General features: G+C 38.3%; 2 protein-coding genes across 5 annotated transcripts; one reads left to right on the top strand and one right to left on the bottom strand.

The window, feature by feature from the left end:
• Positions 1-613: 613 nt before the first annotated feature.
• epn1a (epsin 1a) lies at positions 614-15,280 on the bottom strand. Of its 4 annotated transcripts, none has more exons than XM_082149106.1 (13): positions 14,876-15,280; positions 11,965-12,113; positions 11,472-11,572; positions 8,969-9,127; positions 8,742-8,870; positions 8,146-8,266; positions 7,784-7,926; positions 4,688-4,759; positions 4,090-4,173; positions 3,459-3,711; positions 3,183-3,347; positions 1,828-2,082; positions 614-1,743 (listed from the first exon to the last, which is right to left on the bottom strand). In XM_082149106.1, the coding sequence occupies exons 3-13, from the start codon at positions 11,538-11,540 to the stop codon at positions 1,256-1,258; spliced, it is 1,938 nt and encodes a 645-aa protein (XP_082005232.1). In that variant the 5' UTR covers positions 11,541-11,572; positions 11,965-12,113; positions 14,876-15,280; the 3' UTR covers positions 614-1,255. The 4 variants fall into 4 exon arrangements, with proteins under 4 accessions (XP_082005232.1, XP_082005233.1, XP_082005234.1 ...); XM_082149107.1 differs by having other exon boundaries at positions 7,784-7,896; XM_082149108.1 differs by lacking the exon at positions 4,688-4,759.
• Positions 15,281-19,505: 4,225 nt separating this feature from the next.
• sbk3 (SH3 domain binding kinase family, member 3) lies at positions 19,506-26,089 on the top strand. Its single transcript, XM_082149126.1, has 4 exons — positions 19,506-19,959; positions 22,764-22,908; positions 23,019-23,221; positions 24,294-26,089. The coding sequence occupies exons 1-4, from the start codon at positions 19,954-19,956 to the stop codon at positions 25,053-25,055; spliced, it is 1,116 nt and encodes a 371-aa protein (XP_082005252.1). The 5' UTR covers positions 19,506-19,953; the 3' UTR covers positions 25,056-26,089.
• Positions 26,090-27,003: the final 914 nt, after the last annotated feature.

Here is a 27,003-nt window from a genome sequence, read left to right as displayed (position 1 = left end):
ATTTTGTTATGTGGATTTTTTTTTTATTTCTTAAATTTCTTAGATTTTTTTTCTCCATTTTATTTTTCAATGTGAATGTTCACAGTCAACACCGCACAATTTTTGACCATAGCCAATATTAGAGAAACCATCTCTAAAATGTTCATATATATAAAATAATTCATTCAGTAAATAAAGAATAACAGCATGGATCATGTCATTCAGTCCCCAATTTTACATTATGATTTCACATAAATCATTCAGATAATTCTTTTTCATTTTCATAAGCGTTAACAATTCCCATTCCCTGTGTAAATGTCAAAGTAAAAAGGTGCTGAGGTGAAATGCAAAGACAGGCGCTGTCTCACGTGGACAGGTGTTGAATTAATGCTTTGATTCTTATGACTGTAAAAATAAATGGCTGAAAAGAAGAACCATTATGCTGAAAGTGAGACTATGCTGATAAAACCCCATCAGAAGCACAGCAGTGGGCCGAGTGAAAACACTGGACACATCATACACGCTCTCACACTCACACACACGCAAGCACACATACAGCCCCTGTTCCTGTGTATAAGAACCACGTGACGTGCACTGAAATTTCGCAGGTCAAAGGAAACCAAGCAGGCATCTGTTTCAATGGCAATTTCCAGTGCGATTTTCCTTGGTTTAATCGTTCCCAGGAGTGAAACACATTCGATTAAAATAAATTACACAAGATTACACATTAAATTAAATTAAAAGTAATACATCTACATCACTGATGATTTTTAGTAGAGTTGTGAATAAAACGGACAGCTGAATTCTTCTCAAGCCCGTCAGTCATCCTTCATGTTACTCTTTCATCAGAGGTTCACCTCAAAGAAAGAGGGAGAAAGGGGTGTATGATTGAGTTCATTAGTGGCTTGTTTTCCTCCTCCCGTATCTTCATCTTCCTGTTACTGAGCAATAACAATCATCCTAATAATATAACAATATTAACAACCTGCATTCATTGAATGAACCCGCCAATCATCCATGTCTGTCAAAGAAAAAAAATTGGAACGAAAGGGGAAATAAATACTCCAAATACTGTGTAAAGTAAAATGAAAAAAAATTATAATAATTTGAAATGCTGTTTTGTGAAAGAAAATAACACATTTTTGTTTTTACTTTTTCATTAAATATAGAGTGTACACACATTTCTTTTTTTGTCAAACACAAACTGTTTGTGTTGGTAGGGCAGGTTTGGATTGGTTGTTGAGTGGATAGGGCAACATGGGATTGGTGAAATCTCTCAAAGAAGGAAAGGATTGGTGCTTGTGCCTGTGGTTCCACCTCCCATGGATCCTCCTGTTCCCATTACTCCGCCCATCCCAGGCGGCCCACCCAAAATCAGTGAAGGCTGCGCAGGGCCTCCTGAGCCCATCAGCAAGGGGTTTCCTGCGGGACCCATGGGGGATATTCCACCAAAAGGCATGCCCATTGAGCTGGATTGTACTATTCCCATGCCCATACCAGGGGCCGCCATAGGGACCCCCATTCCTGGCATGGCCATCCCTTGCTGAACCATTCCCACTGCTGGTGGAGCCATGTGACCCAGCATAGGGTTTGGGGGAACAGGGCTTGTACGGAGCTGGCTCAAACCAAGTGAAGAAGGTTGAGGGGAGATGGATGCCATCGGGGTCACGCCAAAAGGATTAGAAGTGGAAGATGGGGTCGGAGACACCCCTCTACTGGAAATAGTACTGCCCGGGGTAGCTCCCATACCTGTTGAGGAGGGACCTTAAGGAAAAGAAGAAAAAGAAAGTTTGAGGGATACACAAACACATAATTTCTGTCTAAATGTGGCCTATTTTAAATACACACCCTGTGTCTGTAGGAAGGGGTTGTGAGATGTTGAGGAGATGCTTGGCGGTGGAGGTTGTTTAGGTTTGGGTTTTGATGATATTAGTGAGTCTAAATCCACGAGCGCTGCATTGGGGCCCAAGAATGACTCTGGCGTTTTTCGAACAGGCAAGGAGGAACCGAGCGATGAAAGGTCAAAGGGCACCGGAGAGCCTGTGCTGCCTCCACCTCCTACATCACCTCCTGTCAACGAGGATCCTCTTCTCTCTAGATCGGCTGTATGTGGAAAAGAATTAGACAAAAGACTAACAGGTAAATGGTTAAACAATATGATCTTGTGACAGACTAACAAAAAAACAAACAAAAAAACAGGTTTGCAGTCCAACTGCTCCTTTGCTATGCCCCGCCTTAAAAATTTTACTGACCAAAATCAATCAGACCATCAGTTCTCAAAGTAAATGTTAGTAACAGTAATGTTCACTTAACCTGCCTTTCCAGTATCTCCAACATGAATATATCCACACAAAACAAATAAAATAAAAGCATAGTTTTCTAGAGCTAATTAATACAAATAATTAAAATCAGGATACAGTCTGGCCGCAAAAGTTCAAATATTTGAACGCAGACAAAGCTCAAATCAGATCTGAAAATTATGCATATGAGCTAAATTCCACTCAGCTCCTACACTACTCTCCATTGGAAATGGATGACTTCCGGTCTGTTGTTTGTCGGGAGATTGTGAAATGGCGACTTTACACTAATGTTATCAGCTGTCGTCATGTTTGCTCTCCGATTCTTACTGCATAATTAAACTTTAAAAAAAATATTAAAAAGAAAAAATAAAGAAACAACATCAGATGCAACACTTTTCAACATCACAATTAATTCCAGCCCACATAAGAATAATATCCACTATATTTCTGTAAATCTCCAGTTCATCTTAAGAAACTTTCTGTAAAGCTTGTCGAGCAAAAGTAACGAAGGGGCGGAGCTTAACAAAGGGCCAATTAACCAGTACCAAGTAAAAGACCTTTTCATCTTCAGAATTGGTGGTGTCTAATGGAAGTGTTGTGTGTGAATTACCAGCAAACACACTGTTGGTGTGTCTAATGCAACTTTTCTTTGGCAAGTCTTCGGACAAATCAGGGGTGTCCAAACCTGCTCCTAGAAGTCCACTGTTCTGCAGAGTTTAGCTCCAACCTCAATTAAACACAACTGACAATGACGTAATGAAAGTCTTTAGGATTATTAGAAAATTCCAGGCACGTGTGCTGGTACAAGTTGGAGTTAAACTCTGCAAGATGCTGACCATCCAGGACCAGAATTTGACATCCCTGTGATAATAAGCATCTATGCATTTACATGTACAAGTATACCTGTGCCATTAGTTTGTTTAACCGAGCCACTCCAGGGGTCAGAGGTCAGACCGTCAGTGGCAGGGGCGGCTCCTTCCGCTGCCCAGGGATCGGTTGACCCTGAGAGCGGAGTAGGAGCCGGAGCCACTGAGTGAGCCCAAGGGTCGGCACTTGGAGGGGTCACAGCTGGAGGGGATGCAAGGAGAGTTCAAGGATCAGTGGACACCACAAATATAGAGGAAAAGCCAGGGAAAAGACAGAGAGGACACTGGGAGGACACATCCTCTACACTCTCACCTGTGGATGCCCAGGGGTCAGAGTTCACTCTAGAGGACGAGTCACCCCATGGGTCTGGGACTACTGTTGCTGGTGCTCTTCCCCAGGGATCGGCACTCGGGGGAGAGGCGGGGGAGGCAGCCCCCCACGGATCGGCCGGACCCCAAGGCCCAGCACTGGATGCAGGAGCCAAAGTGGGAGGAGGAGAGGGTCCCGCGGAGCCCGTTGCAGGGGCCCCCCAAGGATCTACGACACTCAACTCCATCAGAGACGACTGAGAGAGAAACAGGTCAGTAAGATGTCCTCATCAGAAGGGAGTATGCGACAAAGCAAAAGCGTAAAGCTTGTTTGAGAGAGGACATACACTTACACTTCCAAGTAGTTTAATAATAGCTAGTGTGGCAAAATGGTAAGGAGGAGGAAACTCTAGAGGAAGTGAAACGGGCTCACACACACTGTTGCGCTAAAGAGCGTACGCAGGGTGAGAGACACAGACAGAGCAGGTAACTCTTGGAGAGTGAGAGGCAGGTACACAAACACACAACCCTCGGTAACACAACACACTACCATGTGTACACCTCAAGCTCTCGCCCCAGAGGAACAGCTCATCAAGCATGAACTCTTTCTGACACAATCGTACACAATCACACACCTCCTCGGGCTTGGCTTTCTCCCTCTTACTCTCCTCGATGGCCATCTGCAGCCTCAGGTCGTCTCCCCTGCGCAGACGCTCCTCCTGCCAATCACACACCACCGTCACATCATCATAGTGAACCAAGTTCTGTGGGCTGATGGGAAATGGAGTCTAGTGAACTGTGGCAACCTGACTCCCATGTCTCACCAGCTCCAGAGGTGTGTTTAAAAGGCTTGAGTTAGACACAAATGAACAGCATTTGGAAGTAGTGGGCAGTTCATCTACTCTGATATTGCATTGATAAGCTCTGGTGGAATTGCAAAGAAAGAACAATTACTGAGAATTATAGGTACTTTTGAAATGACTTGTTGATTTCATCATGCAAAAGTGAAGATTTCAGAAGATTTCAAACAACAGCAATGACTAACAAGAGGCAAGTAAAAAAATAAAAAAAGACATTACTAACCTTTTACAAGCACATATTAAGTATTTCTTAGATATTTCGATTGTTCCATGATCATACTGATGTATATATGATTTTAGGCTGATCTTTGATTTGAGAGAGAAGAAGATAGCAAAGGAAAGGTTCATCCACTGTGAATTTTTGCTCCCTGACCTTTTGGTGAGTCTCCTGGCTGACTGTGAGTGCGTAGCGGATCTCTGCATCTTCCAGAGGGTCTTTGCTAGTCTGAAGGAGGGGGGCAGGGTGAGGACAGGTGTGAGTGAAGGAGTGAGAGGGGAAATGTGTAAAAACTGTGCAGAGGACGGGCCTCTAATGTTGAATGTGTGTTATTGTACTTTATTAGAGAAACAGCCCATTTTTCTATTTTAAGATGGCAGTTAGGAAAGAATGTAGATTTAGGGAGCTTTAAACATGGTTATTATTAGCAGGGCTCAACAGTAAGGATGGCTTGGGGCCAGTATGAGAGTGTTGAGCCAGATGACAGAATGGCATTCACTTGCCCTATGTTACTTCTTTTTTTTTTTACATACTTTTTTATACTTTGCAAACTTAATTTTTTTAAATACTTATTGTATTATTATATAATTATAATAGCTATCATTAATTGTAAAAAAAATAAATAATAATTATAATAATTATAGCAATAGATAATACTGACATTTTTAAATATGTACATATACATTTAAAGTTTAAAGTTAAAGTTTATGAATGTAAATATAAAAAATACAAACTTTTAAATCAGATAACTTATAAAATCGAAATGCTATAAAATATATATTTGAATAAAAATCTATGATTATTTGTTTTTTGGGTGCCAGTTCCCAATATACTTCAAGCTAAATCTAAGAACAAACTGGTGTGACGTAATTTAGAACAAAATCAGGCCAAAACGAAGTTTGTTTCTTTTCTACAGCTAGTAAACACTTTCGATCTACCATTGGTTCGTGGCGATTACATGATAATTAGGTGCTCTGTGGCTCCAAAAATCTTTTGTTCAGTCAGTCAAGGTCAGACACATGTACCCACATGAACACACTGAAGAGCTGCTTTATAGTAGGTGGAGTAGAAACTGAAGTTGTAATTTTAGAGACACTGACACTGTTTTTCATGTTTAAAGGAGCTGTATGTAAGAAATGTATTTCAATTAATCATAAAATGGCCCTGATATGTCACTAGACATTAAGAAATCATGTTCATTTCAAATACTTATATAACTGACAACAGTAGTCCGGCCAGGATATTGTCATTTTAAAAGAGAAGTTGCAGCCCTCAACTGATGTTGTCATGTTGTGTTTTGGCCTGAAGCTCCACCCTCCACCTATCTACCAATCACGAAGTCAGTAGTGTTTCGGCATCCGGGTTGCCAGCTCTGCTCTAGTAACCACAGCTACGTAGCAGCCTACGTTCCTGCTGGATCCTGCAGCCTATCTGGCAACCTCGAGTCAGGGGGGGAGGGGGAGGGGATACACCGCTCTACAGTAATTTTAAAGTGATTGCAGTACCAGTTTTGGCCACAATCTTACATACGGCTCCTTTAATACTGCACAACTGCTTGCATTAAAGCAATCTATTGTATGAAGTGCTAAATAAAAAAACATGAAGTGACAACTGGAGTGACGAATTGCGAGCTGGTGGAAACATATCTACGGCGCTATGATCAAATGCTTCCTTAAATGTTTTCTCACCACTCATTTTCGTTGTGTTCTCATTCTGTTATTGATAGGAAAGCATGCAGCGCATATATACAAATTCATCTAAACGCCGCTACCAGCAGCATGTACCACGTCGGGATGTTCGCTACCGGTGCTGGGCAAGGGCAAGTAGATATCTGAACTACTGGTCCGACACGGCAAGCAGAAAAAAACACTAACTGTTGAGCGCTGATTGGGAAGCCACAGTTATTATATTATTAGTGCTGTCAATCGATTAAAACTAATTAATCGCTCATTTCCTGTAATTAATCGCACCTAACATTAAAGTTTTTTTTTTAAACTTGGAGAAAAAAAGTTTCACATTTAATCTCCAAATTAATGCAGAAACAACATAAAGACAGTATATTTTAAATATTTAATCTAACAGGTAGGAAATACAGAAATTAAGTTATCAAACACTTCACAGTCTTCACTGCATGAATTATAAATTAAATATAGGTTAATCCTTATTAAAGTTATAAACGTTATTTAGTCTAGAGCAGTGAGTGACTTTCTCTTTGTCTTTTGTTGTTTGATTAACATTAATGTCAGACAGCAGCAGGTTAATTCGGCTGCTGTCACTTTAAATCCTGACGCACATCTGACACAACATGCCCTCACAACTCTTTACAGTCATTTAAGATTTTTATTTAATTCATTAAAGACTGTGCTTGCTTACGAGGATACTCGACAAAGCGCGCATTTTTGCATAATTTTGTGTTTTGTCTGTTCAAGCACGAAAGAGAACTCAATGTGGCCTGCACGGTCTAAAGCAGCTTTCTGTGCGCATGAGTCGTGTGTGTGTCACACAGATGGGAGATTTCTTGTCACACTTGAATGGTTTAAAAGCACTTGAATGAATAATAGCGTGATCATATAATGTAACGCTAGCTAAAGAATGATGGAAAAAAACAGATGCTGCGTTAAATATTTTAACGTGTTAATCTGAAAAAAATGTATTGCATGCATTAGCACGTTAATTTTGACAGTACAAATTATTATGTAAGAACAACTTGTAACTCTTCAATATGTTATAAAATTAAAATCAAAAATCTGTTTCAAAAGTCACACAGCCCATTAAAGCAAATGATTACACGACTCTGGAAAACTTGATTTTAATTGTTCAATCTTGGCATTTTTCTTTCAAATATGTTTGTATAATGACTGCAAAACTTTATAATTGACCACTGTCTTAGAGAAATAATTTCCTGTGCAACCTTATCACAGTATGGTCTCTTCTTTCCTTGTATACAAAAGCTCAAGCCATGTAATAAGCAGGATAATGTACAGCAAGCCAGACATTACTGCAAAAGGAACCCCTTCAGGATTTGCATTAGGGCCTTAATCACCATGTCAGGGTTTCTTCTGCAGTAATGATTAGCTGACTGTATACCCTTACATGTTTTTCCGCTAAAATCCAATTTCACATTGTATGCTTACAAAGCTCTTTCTGTTTCTAGTAGAACAACTATTCATCTTCCTCAGTCTCTGAGCCATTTCAATAGTGCATTTTACCTGCAGCCTGAAAACCTGCCGCTGATTGGCTGAGAGACTTTACCTGCTCTGCCTCCTCCTTGCTCATGGCCAGTGCCAGCTGGAGCTGCAGGTCCTCCTCTCCGGAGCTCTGGGGCCACGCCTGCTCAGCGTCTGCTCCTGAGTGCACTCCTCCCCCTAAAGCAGGAGCAGAAGGGGCCGAAGATGCTAAGGGAGGAGTCAAATGACAGCCATTATGATGCATCAATAGATGGTGGAGTATCGGTCCCTAAAAGTGCTTCCAGAGCAAAACGCTTGCCAACCTCCACACTTGGCCAACGCTGTGAAGTGCAGAGTGCTTTTATAAGGGGGCTGACAGACATCTTTGAGTGTCCGCTCTGACCCCTTCATGAGCCCCTCCTACTGCAAAGCACTTCTAGTTCTTACCACTGCTGGTCTGTGCCATCTTCTCTTTGGTCTTGAGTGCATGGATTCTCTCCTCTCTTAGCCTCTCCTCGTCTTTTAGCAGAGTCACCAGCTGCTTGGCCTTTTCCCGTACATTCACACCCTGAAACACACACACAACATGTGACGTAACATTCAGGAATGTTTTGTTTTGTGCAAAGCATGTGTGCAATTGCAACAGGTTTAATGGCTCTTTTGTTCAGCATCTGAATGAATAATTAAACAACCTGAACTGGAAGTTGTTGAGTTCGAGGTAGTGCTCGTGACAAACATGTTAGGAATATACCAAGGGTACTAAAATAAAACCTAGTGAGCTGAAGACTGGGCTGATGTTTTTGTGGTTTAAGTGTGAGTGGGAGAAAGACCTTGGTTGAAAGTCATGGTGTTTGAGTTGACTGCACATGGAGACCTTGAACGAGAGATTGTTGTAGTGTGTAAATCATATTTGAGAACGACTAACATGTTGAAGGACACTTCAAAACTAACACTAAGAGCTCTTCTTTTATTTCCTTATTGAAAGAGAAAACATGTCTCAGTTGCATGTGTATTTATAAATATAACTTTCAGTTTCTGTGTACCTGGTCCTTGCCATCTCTGTCTATGTACTGGAAGTCTTTGAGTGTCTGAACGGCGTAGATGTTTTCCCTGCATTGCTGTGCCACTCGCTCTGATCCTGTCTTGATCAGATACTCCATCAGAGTCATAGCCTTAGAAAGAGCAAATGTAAAAAATACAATCAGATTATGTTGTTTATAAACCCATATAATACATCTGTCACTAGCAAGAGTAAAACCACCAAACTTACTTTATATACATGTCTCCAGTTCTTCCCATGGTCGTTGAGTCTCTTCCAGACCATGCTCATAATCTCTGAGAAGGCCACTACATTGTATGTCAGATCAGCAATCTCTGACATCAGAGAGCTAGAGGGACCCCATGGGTCATTAGAGGTTGCTTCCCTAACCTGCAGAAAGTACAGAATAAAGTTCAATGAACTTTGCTCTGCTTCTGAATACAGTGCAATGCAAAATGAAACCGTATACTATATGCAACTATTACATTTCAAACAGTAGTATGCTACATTGTTGTCACATGACCTCAATTACATTTACTTGTAATCTTTTAATGCATTAATGTTTGATTTTTACTTTTTTTTTAATGAAATGCAATACAAACAACAACACATCCGAGTGCTCAACACGTTATTAATTGCCATCACACCGTATACCATCATAGCTCTACAAGAAAGATTGCAGTTAATGCTATCCGGTCACATTAACTTTTCTGTAAAAAATTTCAATTAAAAAAGGTCCACTGTCAAAATTGTGGCATTGCATGAAAGCACATATCGCATAGAAACCAAAACGAGCAGGTTTATTTTGCACTGTAAACCCTAATGCTCAAAATAATTAATTGGATTGAATAGGGTTAAACTTAAATTAAACAAATTAGTTAATTAATAAAATGAACTTTTCTCGAGTTAACAAAACTGACACATTGATTAAGTAATCTGAATGTTTCGTTGTTTTAAATTTTATGAACTTGTTTCTTTTAATTCAGACAAACATAAATTTTACTGAAACTGAGCTGGGATTTCTATTTCCCAGCATTCTTTGCCAAAACACTCGAAAGGGAGAGTAAATGCTGAAATTAAGTGTTATATAATGTTTTGTGTAAGATTAAAGTTAAGTGTTAAGTGGTGCAGGCCCAAGGCGTAAGCGAACTAAACGGCTGATAGTAAACATGCTGCCCCCTGTCCTTAAAGGGACAGTTCACACAAAAATGTAAATTCTGTCTTAATCACTCACATGTTGTTCCAGACCTGAATTCATATCTTTCTTCTGCTGAACACAAAAGATGATATTTTGAAGAATGTGACCAGACAGTTGCTGTTCCCCATTGTTTGGTTACCAACATTCTTCAAAATAACTTTTATATTCAACAGAAGAAAGAAACTCATTCAGATTTAAAACAGCTTGAGGGTAAATGATGACAGAATTTTCATTTTTGGGTGAACTATCCCTTTAATGTTAATAAATGTATTATTGTTATCCTGTTACGGGTTCATCTGATTATTTATTTTATGTCGATATTTAAGGATTTAATTGAATATAGTACATTTACTTTTTATATAAGAAGATACTGTTTAGCCTAAGTTACTTTATTTGTAGTTAATTGTTCTGACCACTCTTGTGGGTTTGCTACTGTTACAATTAAAAACCGTAGAAGGGTAAAAACATGCCAGGCAGACATTGATGTAAGCAACACAGCTACAACTAATACAATTGATATGGGTGTGATTTATAGTGTGCGAAAATCAAGCATTGACAATAGTCAAACATATTGGCGGTACAGAGGGACACCCAAAGAAAATTCTGCTTAGAGCCTCAAAAAGGCTTGGCCTGGCCCTGAAGTGGGAGATTTAGCAGCGTTTAATGTTTTGTTATGCTAATTTAGAAGATTTAGCATTCACATTTTAAGAAGGGATTTTTGGGGGAGTTACCATCATGGTGATGAGTGGAGCATGAACTTGGTTTCAGAACAGGTATATGTTAGCCTAAATGTTCTATATTGCCATACTCTTAGCAATTGCTATGCTATGCTTTCAAAGGCACATTGTGCTACCAATTAACAAGTTAGCATTTACTCAATTAGCTAGTTAAAGCTAGCCAAGATTCCACTACTAAAACATTTTAAATTGAAATTACATGATAATTTAAAGTAAAATATATGAATTAGCTTACACAATTATTTCAAATGAATAGCAATTAAAATGTTTACAAAACAATAAACTACCAGTTCTGCTTCCTTAAACTTTGAATTTAAATGCTTACCTAAATTTTTTTTTAAATTTTGCAAACTTATTCTGGTTAACAGTGTGGTCAAATCGGTGAATTTGCGTGACTAACTTAAACATGAGAGGAATCTGCGTAGCGACTGTAGAATGGTTTCCTATTTAAATGACTGGATATCATCCCCCAAATTTCGCTGAACAATGGGGTGACCGCATACAAAACATAATAGTGAGTCATGCACTTCTTAAGATTCATTTAAGATTTTGTGTTGTAAGCATTTTTGGTTAGTTTCACCCGAAACGGAAATAACTGAAAAAAAGACTGAATGAATTTCTGTTCCTTTGTATGACTGCATAGCATACAGTTTTATTCAATAGAAAAAATTAAGGGCAAGCGCAAACCATTTATCAAGAACTAAAAGACTATCGATGAATAAGATTGTTTCAAGGCCAAGAAGAAGAATGTGAATAGAAGAAAGAAAATGAAAGCAAGGTTATAAGGTAAAAGTCTAACCTTTATCTCTGCCTCTGAGTAATTGTGAACAATGTTCTTCACTTGTCGTCGCAGCGAAGATGTCGACATGGCAACAGGCTGGCTATCAGGTTCTGCAAAATCTGGGACATTGTAAAACAATGTCAATAAAACACTAATATGGACAGGTACAAAAGCAAACAGAGGCTACACATTTTTCAAATGGGAGTGTATCGACTCTGAGTTCCAAACAAAACTTCCATATCTACGGATGACACAGAGTTACCAGTGTGAGACGTTTTGTAGAAAACACAAAAGAAATGCTTTGGCAGCTATTCAGACTCCATCCATCTCCCCGTCAATTAAAAAAAAAACATTAGATCCAATCTAACAGAGCGTCACCAGTACCGTACACCCACTGTAACCATGAGAGTCCAGCCCGAGGAATTCCCCAACCTAAAAAGCCCTGTAAACACAAGAGCATCTGATGACGTAAGACTCTGGCTCCAGGAAGTGTCTGTGAAGTGTACTATACCTGGGAGTGTCAGTCTCTCTCCCCCCTCTCGGTCTCTCTCTGTGTGCGTGCTCAGGTCGGGGTCTCTCAGTGTTTAGCCTGTCCACTGTTCCAAACCTCCGCACGGCGGCCACATGAGGGCCCGGGACCACAGATGTGGGGTGAAACAACTACGAGAAGAACAGAGATTTAGACAGGAGGTACAACACACAGGGATGAAAGCTGGTGCAGCACTGTGGAGGCTTAAAAACACAACAGACATTCAATTCCACTCTCACACAATAGAGAAAATGCATTAATAGCAGACAGTGCCTAAAGGCACTACACATTACTCATCTGTAACATAAGCTAGGTGTAGGCCAAGAGAAACTACAGCAAAGCTGAAGCAACACACCTGCTGTGACGTAAAAAGCATTCAATTAATCACTTTAATCAACATCACCTTTCACAGACACATTTTACTACATTATGTAGCCCCGCCCCTTTTCAGCGCTGCACTTGTTTGTATTTCCACAGCATGAAGGTAAGATCTTACACATTTATGAATGAACCGCTTGCTTTAAAAGGGTCATATAATGGTACATGCACTTTTAAAAGTTGATTGTACTGAAATGTGTGTTTGCAGTGCCTGTACACAACCATCATAAAATGATAAATATCCATCCAGTGTTTTTTTTTATCTCCTTATATGTTTCCCCCCCTCTCAAATCAAGCCGTTCGACCTAGTGACGTCACACGGTCGGATGCCCCTCCCGCGATTGTTGATTGACAGGAGCGTTTCAACACAGACCCGCCCTCGCTCGTGAGCGAGCTGTCTGTCTGTCATCATAGATCAACGACATCAAAGCAGATGGGACGACATTCTTTAAAACGTCTTCTTCATTCGGGTTCGAACAGCGTGAGGGAGCGCAATAATGACAGCATTTTAGCAGATTTCTTTTGGCCGTAAAGCAATTGTTTACATCGCGAGACCTGATATCACGCGATACTTCCTGACGCGCCGGCCGGCCGGCTCAAAGTTGCAAGTGCGGATTTTCCGCTCACGGGCACCAGGGGGGTGCGAAACGACCACTATTCAACCCGAAATAAGTAATATAACCATTCCAATGACTCCGAAGCTGTTCAGTTAAGGTAAAAAAGTTACTTAGATCACCTTTAAACGGCATGCTGAAAACAGAGCTGTTTTTGACCAGGTAAAATGAGTGTTTTCTTACAATACTAATGAGAATTTTTAATTAAAGTATATTACAAACTTTTAATTTAGACCCTAAAGAATCATATTAGCTTGTACAAAAATGTCATTATATGACCCCTTTAAAATCTTCCCAGTCTATTGACATTTGTTATGACATCCGTTTCAAACATTACAATGCTCATGAAAACTTTCATTAACTCTCCAAAAAGTAAATCCACTTCACCGACTAATAACTCTTTGACAGCGATGCCACAGAAATATACAGAGCAACTGCAAAAACGGAAATTCAAAGACAATATTCTAAATATGGCTGCGCGCTTGTTTCGCTTGTGCATAAGGTCTATAATATAGTCTACTGTATTGTATCATATTTAATACATGGACTATCTGATTGATAGTTAATACTTTTTAGCAAGTAAAAGGCTTTTAGTATAATTGTTAAAAAGTCCACCTTCAGGTCATTGTACATGTCTTTTTAGTGTGAAATATTTACTGATTTGTATAAAGTAAATGTAAGAATAACTTATATTGTTACAAATATTTCAAGACATTTACTGGACTGAAGCAACTTAAGTTTACTTGATTATTCCTACACCAATTTTTAGAATGTTAATTGCTTCATGTTAAAATGTATAGAAATATAACAAAACCGGCTTTTATTTGTAACCTCGCAGTCATCATTGTATTGCATTGCATTGTTTTATTGGGAGATATTGAGAACTGATATTTATATACATTTTATGCAAAATAGTCTGCTATACTGTTAGAAAGATCTCATTGATATACAACAAGCAATCAGCATTTCATCTTACTTTTTTACCATACAAATAACAACATCTGCAGCAAATTGCATTTATTTGCACAGTTTGGGCCTCTAAATAAAATGTATTTTCCCTCCTCAAACAAGTTTTTTAATTTTCTCATATTTTTGTCTAAAGGTACATTACACTGTTCCATTAGAAAAAAAAACGTACGTTTCTGACTATCGTTTTATGTCAGTCTTTACAGGGTAAATATTAAATTAAACACATTGTACAACACAGATATAAAGGAGTTACTAACATAAGTTGATTATGTCAAACTTATTCACTTCATTAGCACCACTTTCATTAAAGTGAAATCATATTTAGCCTATGCAAATATACTAAAAATGTATTTCAAAAAAGTCTCGGTCAATCCAGAAAGAACAGGCGATAAGTAGTAGTTCATGAGGGTGTATTAATATGCAGCACTGTTGCATAAGGCTTTGACCTGATAATAACAGCCGCCTTGAGGATGCCAGGAGCAAAGTACTAAAGTCTGAATGAACTGTAACGTTAGTCAATTAGACCACAGACCTTGACTTCAACCTCCATTCAAAACAGTAAATTCAGGGGTCAACAGGTGGTTTTCAAAAGCAAGCTGTGAGGAGATACACAACATTCAATAAACTTATCTATGACAACTGTTGCTTGGAAATGTGTGTGTGAAATCTGACAGTTGGTGAAGTATCAGATCTGTTAAAGTGTCGAGTAGTTTATCTTTGTCTGAGCAGATGACAGTAGGGACTATCAAATCTCTCTATATCCCCAACCCAGCCACAGAAACAAACCGCTTTTTATTCCAAGCCCTTAGACAACCCTCCGTAAGTAGCTTCAACACCAAATAACGTTAAGCCTTGTGCGGTCCAGTGTCTCAAACTGATAGAAAGAGATCATTCCCAAGTCAAATAGAGATCAGCTAGCTGGAGCTACTTACCGTTGAGCTTCAGTTCCCCCTCTCAAACACGACCAGACATCCAGCCGAATAGCAGAAAGCGGGTTATTACCGGTGAAGACTGGAGTAAAGGAAAGCGCTGTTGTCTCTGTCACGGCGCTGAATTAAAAACACTCATTTAGAGGCGTGAACGCTGCGCTATGCTAACTCAACTCATAAAGAGACGCGCGTGAGTGCGTGACAGATTGAAGCGACAGTGGTTTTCTTTCACAACTATCACCTCTCGAGTCGCGTTCGTCATTTAAATATATAACGTGTCACACAACCGATTCTAATGATATAACAGAGCTACTTTCTCAAAAACCGTCTGCACTGACCCTGCTGTTGCTCGGCTGGTCAGAGGAGATGGCGGCACTTCCGCTTCCGTTTCCCCGCAGCCGGACGGACCGCGCCCCCTTGCGCGCTCCCTGGTTTGCATATTCATAAGCCGTGGTAAATATTACCCTAACAACGATTTCTAGGTGGTTTTCTCGAATAGCAGCGAACCGTATGAATCTAAATACCCTCTGTGAAATGTGAAAATCTGGAATATGAATATTATATGCACGCAAACAAACTTAACTGTCCTGTTTTGGTGACGTTTGCTCACTCAAGAGTTCTGTCTACAATGTACAATCTAGGCTGCTGTGTTATTGACATTTGTGGCATCCGGGTGTCATGTTAACCTTTACAAGCCTGGAGTTGTGAAGAGATGATAAGTATCCCTCTGCTCTGATATTTTCTTTCCTAACTTTAAAGTGATGCTATAGCACGCAGTGCCCACACAACGGCGGTGTCCTCAATAAAAATGCGCTCTTTAAACTGCAACCTAATGCAGTTATTGCAGGAATATCCTACTTGCACTACACCAGTGGTTCTCAACCTTTTGGACTTGAAGAACCCCCACAACTTGTTTTCAAACGTTTGTAATAATAGAAAAGTGAAAATAGCCTATATAAAAGTCACCAAAATTTACTTTTTTTTTTTTTTTTTGGGGAATATTGCAGTATTTATTATAAATGATTTGTCTGTGCACATCATTATTTTCTTAAAATGAATGAGCCCTCGTAATCTTTAAATAAAATAACAATTAGAATTTTGCAAAGGTGCCCTATGGGCCTCCGCCCCCTGGTTGAGAACCACTGTTCTACACTATTCTTGTCTTGTGGATATATAAAATATTCATACAAACATTTTCAAGTCTCCTGATTGATTAGATTGCTCTTTATTGCAGAACATTGCTTAGAAATTTAAAAATGACACTATGAAATGTATTAACAAAGTGCACCTAAGCAAGAATTATTCTTACTTTACATGTCTGAACAAGGATATTTAGGGACTTTTTCTTTAAAAAAATGATGTGTAGTATTGCATTTAAATTCCTTTCGCTGTAAAAATAGAGCATTTTATAACACTTAGAATATAAGAACATAAAAATAACATAGGCTACTGCTGTTTTTAAACTTTTTTAATTGCTTTTATTTTCACTTTTACAGTTTGCATCCTTCATTAAAGTAACATGCAAAAGATTTACTTTGAGCTTGTCTTATACTTCAGCTTGTTTCTTTAAGATAAAAATGGCAAGTTGATGATAAGTCAACTTGCACTCATGCAGAAGAGCTCAAAGATAAAGAACTTTCACACTTTTGTACAATATTTAGAGAATAAATATTAAATATATTTGAATTCATTGTATAAATAACTCAAAATTCTATACAGCAGGTAATTGCAATAGACACCCAAATTATTCATTATGTCACAAACTGCTCCAAGACAAAAGGGTTGAGGATCCAAATGCAGTATTTATTGAACAGGGTAATCCAAAGTACAGGCAAGGTCAAACACAGACAGGCAGGCAGTCCATACAAACAAACACAACCAGGAAGGGAACATGGTCAAACGAATCAACGGAACAAGCAAGAAATCCAAAACCAGGGCGAATGCTAGGAATTGCAGTGTAACACTAAACAACACTTCACAGATAATGAATGAGAAAACCAGGCTCATATGGGGTGAGTAAACAAGATGATGAGACACAGGTGAATGTAATCATGGCTGATTAGTCTGGGTAAAGGATTATGGGGAATGGAGTCTGTGAGGTAATGACAATAGTCTGATGTGGAGTGCCCTCTGGTGGCTCTTAAGGGCACTCCAGCTGGTGACCGTTACACATGACCTATTTGCGGATCTTGGCGATTGGGTTACATGTTAAACTAATTCTATGATGTCTCAGACATACCATGAGACATTCCTGAACAGCAGGGGGGTGACAGAAGCGTAGTGCTGATTATGAATGGAGATGAGACCAGAGGGGTTGATGAAGTCTCTTTGAAGTCAACAGCAGACTGTATTAGCAACAGCTTCATGCATGTAGAGGGCAGCTGGAGAAACAGAAACGGCCACTGTTGTGATAACAGGGATTGTTTGCTTTAGTAATACACAGTAGCCATGTTGTACTTGAGATATCAAGGGAAATCTTTCTGAGATTTAAATGTATAAAGAGTCAAGAGAGAGAGAGAGAGAGAGAGAGAGAGAGAGAGAGAGAGAGAGAGAGAGAGAGAGAGAGAGAGAGAGAGAGAGAGAGAGAGAGAGAGAGAGAGAGAGAGATTTGAGGTTCAGAGTAAACTGAGAATGAGATACAGAAAGATAGAATGTGAATTGGCAGCACTAAGCAGAGGTTTGTCATGGAAAGGATGGTTGTATTAAGTTCTGCAAGCTTTCAGCTGTTAGTTTTGTCACTCAAACAGATGGCAGAATGTGCAGGTTAAATACCATTGAAGAATGCCAACCAATAAACAAACAAATAAATAAAACAAAAGGAGAGGACAATTTTAATGTCTATATACACATAACTGTTCTCTTTTCATTCTTTTTCTTATCTTACCCTGCAGTGTTTTTAAACTCCTGATAATCAGTATAATAGCACATAAATATTTTACTGTATGCATTACATTTACGGGTTTTATACATTCCAGTTTGGCTTTTTTTGGAACAATATGTGTTTACAAATACATGAACTGCAAATACATAAACTACATTTACATTTTTATGCATTTTGGCAGACGGTTTTATCCAAAGTATTACATTACATTTCAAGGTACACATTTACATTCTTATCAGTTCTTGCTTTCCCTGGGAATCAAACCCATGGTATGACCTTGGCGTTGCAAGCACCAAAGCTCTACTGTTTGAGCTAGAGGAAAACTGTTTGAGCTACAGGAAAGCATTTTTGCCTGAAACATAAGAATGGCATGAATTGCTTGTTTATGGAACTGTTGCATAAAGCAATATTAAAGATTCTCTTATTATTGGAGATAGCAACCTCAAATTCTATATCACTGGAGGAAGCATAATAGTCAGTGTAAACCACATGCACCTCGTAAGCCAATAATACAATGGCGCTCATGTTACTGAATTGTTTCCATGTTTTACAACAGTCAGTCACCATGTACACTCTTAAAAATAAAGGTTCCAAAAAGGGGCAATAGAATGCCATAAAATAACCATTTTTGATTCTCCTAAAGAACCTTTCAGTAAAAAGTTCTTAAAGAACTTTTTTTTTCTTAGTTCAGCGGAAATTTGAATAATCGAATCTATTTTTTCTTAGTGTAAAGAGCCTTTTTCCACTACCTTTCTCATCACCACAAACTTTTGAACGGTACACAACTTGACCCTATCCTTGATCCATTAGTGGAATCGCATTTCCATGGTTAATTTATAGCTGTTAATGAAGTATCATATCAATCAAAAGTTCAGTATGGAGTAGCACAAGGCTCAGTGCTTTTTACCCTGTACATGCTTTGGGATATGAAACATGGTGTTCGGTTTTCACTGTTATGCTGATGAGACTCAGCTCTATATTTCTTTACGGCCTGACGAAACTTACCAATTCACAAAACAAACGGAATGCATAGTTGATATAAAAAATTGGACAACTAGTAATTTCCTACTAAATAAATTCTAAGAAAAACAGAGGTTTTAATTATTGGACCAAAAACACTTGATGGCTAAATTATGACATATGCTCTTAATGTCAAATGCAGAAAAGTTAATGCATGCATTCCTGACCCCAAGGCTAGATTATTGTAATGCTTTGGGTGGTTGCTCTGCAGGCTAGCATAAAACCGACTCCAGCTTGTATATAAATAAAGGCGACTTGACTTGACATTTGTAGCTCATCTTCTTCAAGGACCCCTGAGGGTCCACTGACCCCTGGTCTTGTACTGTGATTCTAATCAAATATAGCCCATCCATATTTGAAATTGCAGGTTACATGTTTTTATTGCTCCTGTATTTATTACAATTCGCTTTATCCTAAATACTTTTAATAAAAGTCTGTGTGGCACTAATCTTACTGCATCCTCTCAAAAATCAAGTAAATCGATCACACATCACTACTTTGGAATAGTTTCACAATGAATTGTGAGAATTTCACAACGTTAATTTCTTAGTCGAGAGCCTTAGGAGTAATTAGATCTCGAAACTGTTAACCTCTTGTTATCTTCTTCAGTCTTACTTACAGTAATCCAGCAGAGCTGCAGACTGGAACAGCACAGTAGGAGGAATTTACTAAGTGATGGTGTTAGTAGGAAGAAGGGAGATCTAGAGAGACCTCAGGGAACAGCAGGAACTGAATAGAGTGTTACAGACAGAATGACTGACAGGTGGGACATATTGGGACACTACTGACGTACGGGAGTAACGAGAGAGAGCGAGAGAAAGAGTGAGACTCTGGGAAGGGGCAGCATACCTCACTGCTGTAGTACATGGCTATCTGGGATGGAAACAAGCAGAGGCATTTTGGAGGGAAAAGGGAGAGCAAGAGAGAGAGAGTAGAGGAAGGTGGTAAGCAGGAGGGTCGGCAGACTCATTAAGGATCAAGAGAGAGAGAGAGCACAGATATAAAAATACTCAGTAGCAACTGACACTCATGCTTGCACCGCAACATCTGATTAACTGCTCGTCGATCTCCGTTGTATGTTGATAACGAGCAACGGACAGTTTGACTCAGAGCTCAGTCCTGTCCAGATGGGAAAGAAACAGTGAGAGAGACTTCCTGAAAGACACTGCAGCGTTGGACAATGACTGTGAGTCAAATACTGATCTTTTGGAAAATGTTCCATTTCATATGTAATACACACTAACAAGTATTAGAAATGAATACTTAACCAAATAACAATATATAATAATAGCACACACACATTATATTGATGATTTCACTAATGAGTGTGAATTGCGGCTTTGCAGGCGTAAATCATGACTAAATAACATTTCAGATTTTATCCTGCTAAATCCATTTAAAGCTGTGCTATACACCTGTGGGTAATATAAAGCGCTCCAGCCATGCTCAGCACATACTGCACATATTTTGCAATAGTGGCACTCAGTGAAGATAGATAGATAGATAGATAGATTGATAGATAGATAGATAGATAGATAGATAGATAGATAGATAGATAGATAGATAGATAGATAGATAGATAGATAGATAGATAGATAGATAGATAGATAGATAGATAGATAGATAGATAGATAGATAGATAGATAGATAGATAGATAGGGACACTGTAAAATAAAGTGTTGTGGTATTATAAATATTGCTCACTGTGAAAATGGTTGTCACTACAGTTAAATGAGAAAGCATGATTGAGTTTGACAGTAAAAGGGATTCATAATTGTTCATCAGTGCCAGATATCATTGCTATAAAACTTTAAATGGACTGAAGTGCAATATAATAATGTTTCAAAAATGATTTACAAGGGGTTGAATTGGTAACCTCATTAAAAAAGATCATAATCCCTTACGGCAAAGCTCAGAGAACACTCTTAATTGCAAGAAATTTGTGTCACACTTTAGTTTAGAGTCTAATTCTCACATATTAACTAATTATTAACTACGACTTTTGCCTCAAACTCCTAATTGCTTATTAATAGTTAGTAAAGTAGTTGTTAAGTTTAGGTATTGGTTAAGGGATGTAGAATGTGGTCATGCAGAATAAGGCATTAATATGTGCTTTATAAGTACTAATAAACAGCCAATATCCTCGTAATATGCATGCTAATAAGCAATAGTGAGAATTGGACCCTAAACTAAAGTGTTACTGAAATTTTATTTTAAAACCAACATTGTTAGTCTTACTGTACATTACAGACATGAAGGTTGCATGGAAAATGATACAAGCTGGAGCATATGCACGTCCACTCCTGGCACCTTATCAAAGGCCACACTGCCAGAGACGTCTATCAATAAGATAAAGGCTGCTCTGCTGGTTCTGTTCTCAATGCCTAGCAACACAGTCATACAATCGCTTCACTAGGACCACATCACAGACTTATAAAGTCATAACAGAATACCGTACAATTACATGGTCCTGCTCCTCAGCTGAGTGGTGTTAGTAAAGGTTGCATAGACTGAAAAAGCAAAAAAAAAAAAATAACACTGACGCACACAGGACTGGTGTGACGCACACTTCTAGGAACTTTAATCAACAAATGTCCCTGATAAACATATAGGGTGTAATGTAAATATGATCTGCTTGCTTTGTGTTATGTAAAAATGCAATAAGTAACATGCGCCCTAGCTATTTCAGGGCTGCCGAGGTGTTAATGGGCTTATGGTATTGTTTGACCATCCTCTGACATAAAAGTGAAGGCTGGTGAAAGTACTGACAGATGCAGTTAAACTGTCATATAACTATCATTATTACATGGCTCTCTGAATACATGAATCTCAATTGCGCAATTCTGAAGTCAGACATTTTTGTGTAATTGGTCGTTGTCTCAAGCAAGCGATTTCCTAAATAGCAATTGTAGTCTCTTTTCTTTAATTTCATGCCCACTATGTGGTAAATAGCGAGAATAAGGGGGATAATGTATAGTCAGCTTATCATTATGACAAAAAGTATCAGTACTATCTGTATATATCTGTTAGTATAAGAGATAAGTATCGGCGATATTGGATATTTAATTGTGCTTGTTCATTTACTCTGTTTTTCCATTTAGATAATTTTTTTGTCATCATCTAACACTCACTAACAATCTCTTTAAAAACATTAATAATATTTATAGAAAAAACATTAATACAATTTCTAAGGCAGTCTGTTCTGGGTTGGTTAGGAATAGATTAAAAAAATTGTCTCTTTATAAGAAATTACATTAATTCATGCAAATAAAAATATTTAATTAATTAAAACACTAAAAATGTAAAACACTGATAAACGTTATATTTAGAAAATGTTCAAATGAATAGCTATTTTCATAATGTATATTATAAAGTTGTGATGTTTAAATTCAGTTTTATTTATTATTTAGACAAAACAGTATCAGATTTGATACTTTTAAAGCATTTATCGGTTATCAGCCATAACATGAAAATAATCATCAGCTTATCAGACAGAATTTGAATATCGGCATAAGTCAAAAGCTTTTCATAATTTTCATTTTTACAAAGATCAAGCTGGCATCACATAAAACAAAAGTAGATGCTTCACACAGCATACTGATTGAAAATCATCATTGTATGATTAAAGTCGGCATGAAATGGAAGTTGCGACAGTCTTTTCTTCCCTATTGTGACGTATATCCAAGTGAAGCGGCTTCTCGAACAAGAAAAATGTGTGACGGGACTTGATTTTGTTCATCAGAAATTAATTGGATGGTTGGATTGTTGTGTTTAGCTATTTCTGTGATGTCATGTGAGTGACATGTTGTCCCGCCCTCACGCCAGTAAACACATCATCAGAGAAGAGATGTCTTTGCAAGAGGGAGGGGGAGTTTTATTTATTAAAGATGATGTATTAAAAATACAAAATTTATAATAAACACTGCAAATTTCATAAAAAAAAATTGCACAGCAACTTTAATGTTAGTTTTGCTGTTGTTTTCTTGTCAGACTGCGCCAAGAGAGCTAGATGAGCTGTGCTACCTCACGGCTCAGTCCATGACATCACTGGTGACATCAGAGCACTTCAAGCTGATCAAAAAGCTGGGAGAGGGGTCGTATGGCAAGGTGATGCTGGCGGTGCATCAGAAGAGAGGTCAGTTGTTTTGTGGTCTCCTGTTTTGCTCAGGCTGAGCTCTAAACTATAAGACAGTGCATTTGGTGAAGGCGAAGCACTTCTCACTTTAGCAATCTTTGAACTTCCAGGAACCCCAATGGCTCTGAAGTTCTTCCCCCGTCGCTCTACCACTCTCCAAGCTTTCCTGCGTGAATACAATCTGTCCGTCTCTTATTGTACACACCCGTCTCTGACGCGGGCTATAGGCATCTTCTACTCCACGCCTTCCCACTATGTCTTTGCCCAGGAGGCTGGTCTTTATGGCGACCTGTATGATGTCATTGTGTCAGAGGTCAGTAAATGCAGCAGAATTTTAAATTCTGTCATCCTTTACACACCCTCAGGTTGTTCAGACGATATTTAGATGACCATTAGACAACTTTATAGTGGCTTCTCCTCATTAAAGGGCCTGGGACATTGATCCTGGTCCTCTGATGACAGTCCTGATCTTGAGCTGTCGAAATTATGATGATGCATCGTGATGATTAGAGCATTTTTTGTAGTGACGTCTCTTCAGGGAACAACGCGTCTTCGATTATTCAGGCACGTACATGTTCCCTCCCTGATATGGCTCCCGTGTTCTCACTCTCCTGCCAAAACAACTGCTCCTATCATCAGCCTTGATACATTAATGCGATTTAATGACAGTGCTTACTGTACCGCTGAGGGGAAGATTAGAACACAGACTTTCCGTCATCTCATAACTCATAGGAATAGGACTGTTGCACAAACATTATAGCCAAAGCATAAATACACACAACAAATGCATTGAAAAAAAAATAAATAATAATAATGATAAATAAACTAAAATAAGGCCATGCTTGAATGAATTAATGAATGAATAAATAAACAAACAAATAAATAATGAATTGATGAATAAATAAATAAATAAATGTGCATATACAAATAGCAATATTATTGAAAAAGATGGTGGCCTTAATGGCTAAATAAATAAATAAATACATACATGTATACAAATATCAATAATAATATTTTAAAAGGAAAATTAGGTGCCATGAATGAATGAATGAGTGAACAAATGAGCATTTGCAAATAACAATATTGGATAGTAAACAATAAAAGGACAACAAGATGGCCGTAATGGATGAATGGATAAATAAATAAATATTATTATTATTAATGTAAAAAGGAAAATAATGTGCCAGAAATGGCAATAAATAAATTCAATGACAAAACAATAACAATAATAATAATAATAATAATAATAAATGAACACATAAAAATAGCACTAACAATATCAATGAAAAAGGGAAATAATATGCCAGAAATTGTTTTTTCTAATTATTATTCTTGTTATAAAATCCCATCCCTATAAAAAACAACTTCTCTCTCTTTTTCTGTAGGTGGTGAGTGAGGAGCGCGCTCAGAGTGTGATGTCTCAGTTGAGTGGTGCTGTGTCTCACTTGCATTCGCTTGGCTTTGTGCACAGGGACATTAAGCCAGAGAACATCTTCTTGTGTGACCGTGTTTGTCGCTGGGTCAAACTGGGTGACTTTGGCCTGGCGCGGGCAAAGGGGACCAAGGTCCGTGCTGTGTGGTACAACTCTCCTTTCTGTGTGCCCGAGATGGAGTGCGCTAAGACAGTCAGTAAGGCAAAGGAGGAACCAGAGGACACCTGGATGACAGTAGAGCCCAGTTTGGATACTTGGTCTTTAGGCATCCTCATATACTGCCTGCTGACAAGCTGCTTCCCTTGGGAGGAGACCACTTCTGATGACCCTTCCTACTGCAAGTACAGAGACTGGTTCAACCGAACCAAACAGAGAGAGGAGAGGGCCAGAGGACAGAATGAACTGAGGGAGGGAGAGCATTGTGAAAAGCAAAACACTGTGAGAGAGGAGAATGAGGCTGAATTAGAAGTTGCCCGTCAGTTTGACTCTTTAAGCTCATTCGTCCTCATTCTTCTGAGAAAGCTGCTGAACCCGCTGCCCTGGCTTCGCCCCGGGCCTGAAGAGATCCTGTCTTACCTTGGAGGACCTTGGTTACTGAAGACAGAGAAAGAGGAATTGAGGAGAGAGCAGGAGGCGCACTTGGAGGCCAAGAAGATCCACGAGAGAGGAGGGGTGGAAGGGGGAACAGAGATATTGGGAAGGAGGGAGAGATAAAGTTAATGTACGACAGCAATATTATAAACAGATGTACTTTATATTCAAGAGTTTTTATATATATTTTGGAAGATTAGTTTTTTACAAATAGACTAGTTTTGGATGTATACTATGTGAGATGCATGAAACTTTTTAGAGATTTGTATTTGTACAGTGGCCCTTGGACACTAAGTAGTATTAATTGTTAATGTTAAATTATTAGTAATATGAAATATTAAAGAGTTAATGTCATTGCATTAGAGAACAAATTATCCAGCCAAGTTGATGTATACACACACACACATTCAAAGGTTTGAGGCTGATTTTGTAATGTAAAGTCTCACCAATTAAGGCTGCATGCAATAGCAGTAACAGCAATATTGTGGAATATTATTACAATTTAAAATAACTGTTTTCTATTTTCATATATTTTAAAATGTAATCTTTTCCTGTGTTGACAAAGCTGAATTTTCAGCATCATTACTCCATTCTTCAGTGTCACATGATCCTTCAGAAATCCATGATCCATTGTGATTCTTTGATTAATAGAAAGTTCAATAGAATATCAGCATTTATTTGATATAATATTAATAGTACATAACTACAATAGGATTTACCAACAACAACAAAAAAGTATTTTGGGACAACGAGTTACATAAGCAACAACTTATTATTATATCTCTACACGTAAGTGGTTAAGTAGACTATTTTTTCATACAAGTATGACTTAGTCTCTAAATACTTTGGCCACAATAATTCAATGTTTATCCAATTGAGCTGATAATAATACTGAAACCAGCAACTGCAATGCCTAGCAGAGTTCTTCTCAGGTGCAACGTATAAGTAAACTCTCAACATGTAGAGAGGTAAATACTGTAGATGAGGAGTTGCTCATCAGAAAAATGCTCATCAGATGTGGGTGGAATATATAAACACTCTCTCTCTCTACCTCAAACCAGCTGTTTTGATGTACATAGCCATACTGTACATACTTGTTTGTACATGTTTGAATAAACTTGTTTGTTTTGGTGACTCATTTACTCTCTTCAGTCTGTTATACAATATGCACTTCTCGAGCTGCACTTATAAGTTGACATCGTCATGTGCGTACATCAGCATTTGTTGATTAACTCTACTGACCTCATGCATTATAACACTTCAGATAGTCCGAAGACAGCAGATATACTGGCAGGCTGGTTGAAATACAGCTCCATTCCACTCTAAATAGGACAAGAGCAGTGTGAAATGTTAAGCAAACACAGGTACAATGGAGCGGGTGTCAGGTTAGTGTTGTTCTGGGATTCAGTGGATCAGTTCAGATATGTGTGGGCGACTCCAACTTTCCAGCTGTCCACAGTGTCCTATCTGTGCTGGGTAAATTACCTACAAATCATAATCCGTTACTGAATACAAATAAAAATTGTAATTGGTAACATAATCTATAACATTACACATTTTAGGTATTGTAATTGGTCTAGTTTTTAAATTACTTTTGTCCTAACTCATTTATCACATTGATTTGGACATATTGTACCAAATTGATATGTAAAAGAACAAAGAGAAAGAAAATGTGTTCCTATCAACAAAATTAACTGCATTAAACCTTACATTACGTCAGGGTTTCCCAAACTGAAGGAACTGCAGGAGGTTTGCAAGTTGATGAAAAGCTAATAATTAATTAAATATATATAATAAAATATAATCTATACAAGAATTAAATTTTGGGAATCCAGATTACATATAATCAGTTATTACCCAGCTCTGTCTGCAAACTACATTTCATGCATTTAATCAACTATCACTTGTTTATGTTCATACATATCTAGTGTTTTGATTATTCATGCATTCATTCTTCCTCTGACCCCCTCAATGAATCCTACAGGTCTGCTCTATCAGATCTGGCCTTCACTATGAGACCTATGTGAACTTACGGTTTTATAAATAGCCTCAGGTCCATCTATTTAGGCTG

The sequence above is a fragment of the Leuciscus leuciscus genome (genome assembly GCF_965113295.1).
Source record: "Leuciscus leuciscus genome assembly, chromosome: 20".
In the NCBI taxonomy this organism is placed as follows: domain Eukaryota; kingdom Metazoa; phylum Chordata; class Actinopteri; order Cypriniformes; family Leuciscidae; genus Leuciscus; species Leuciscus leuciscus.
The sequence above is the reverse complement of the archived record's forward strand: the minus strand, read 5'-3'. Positions and strand labels throughout refer to the sequence as shown.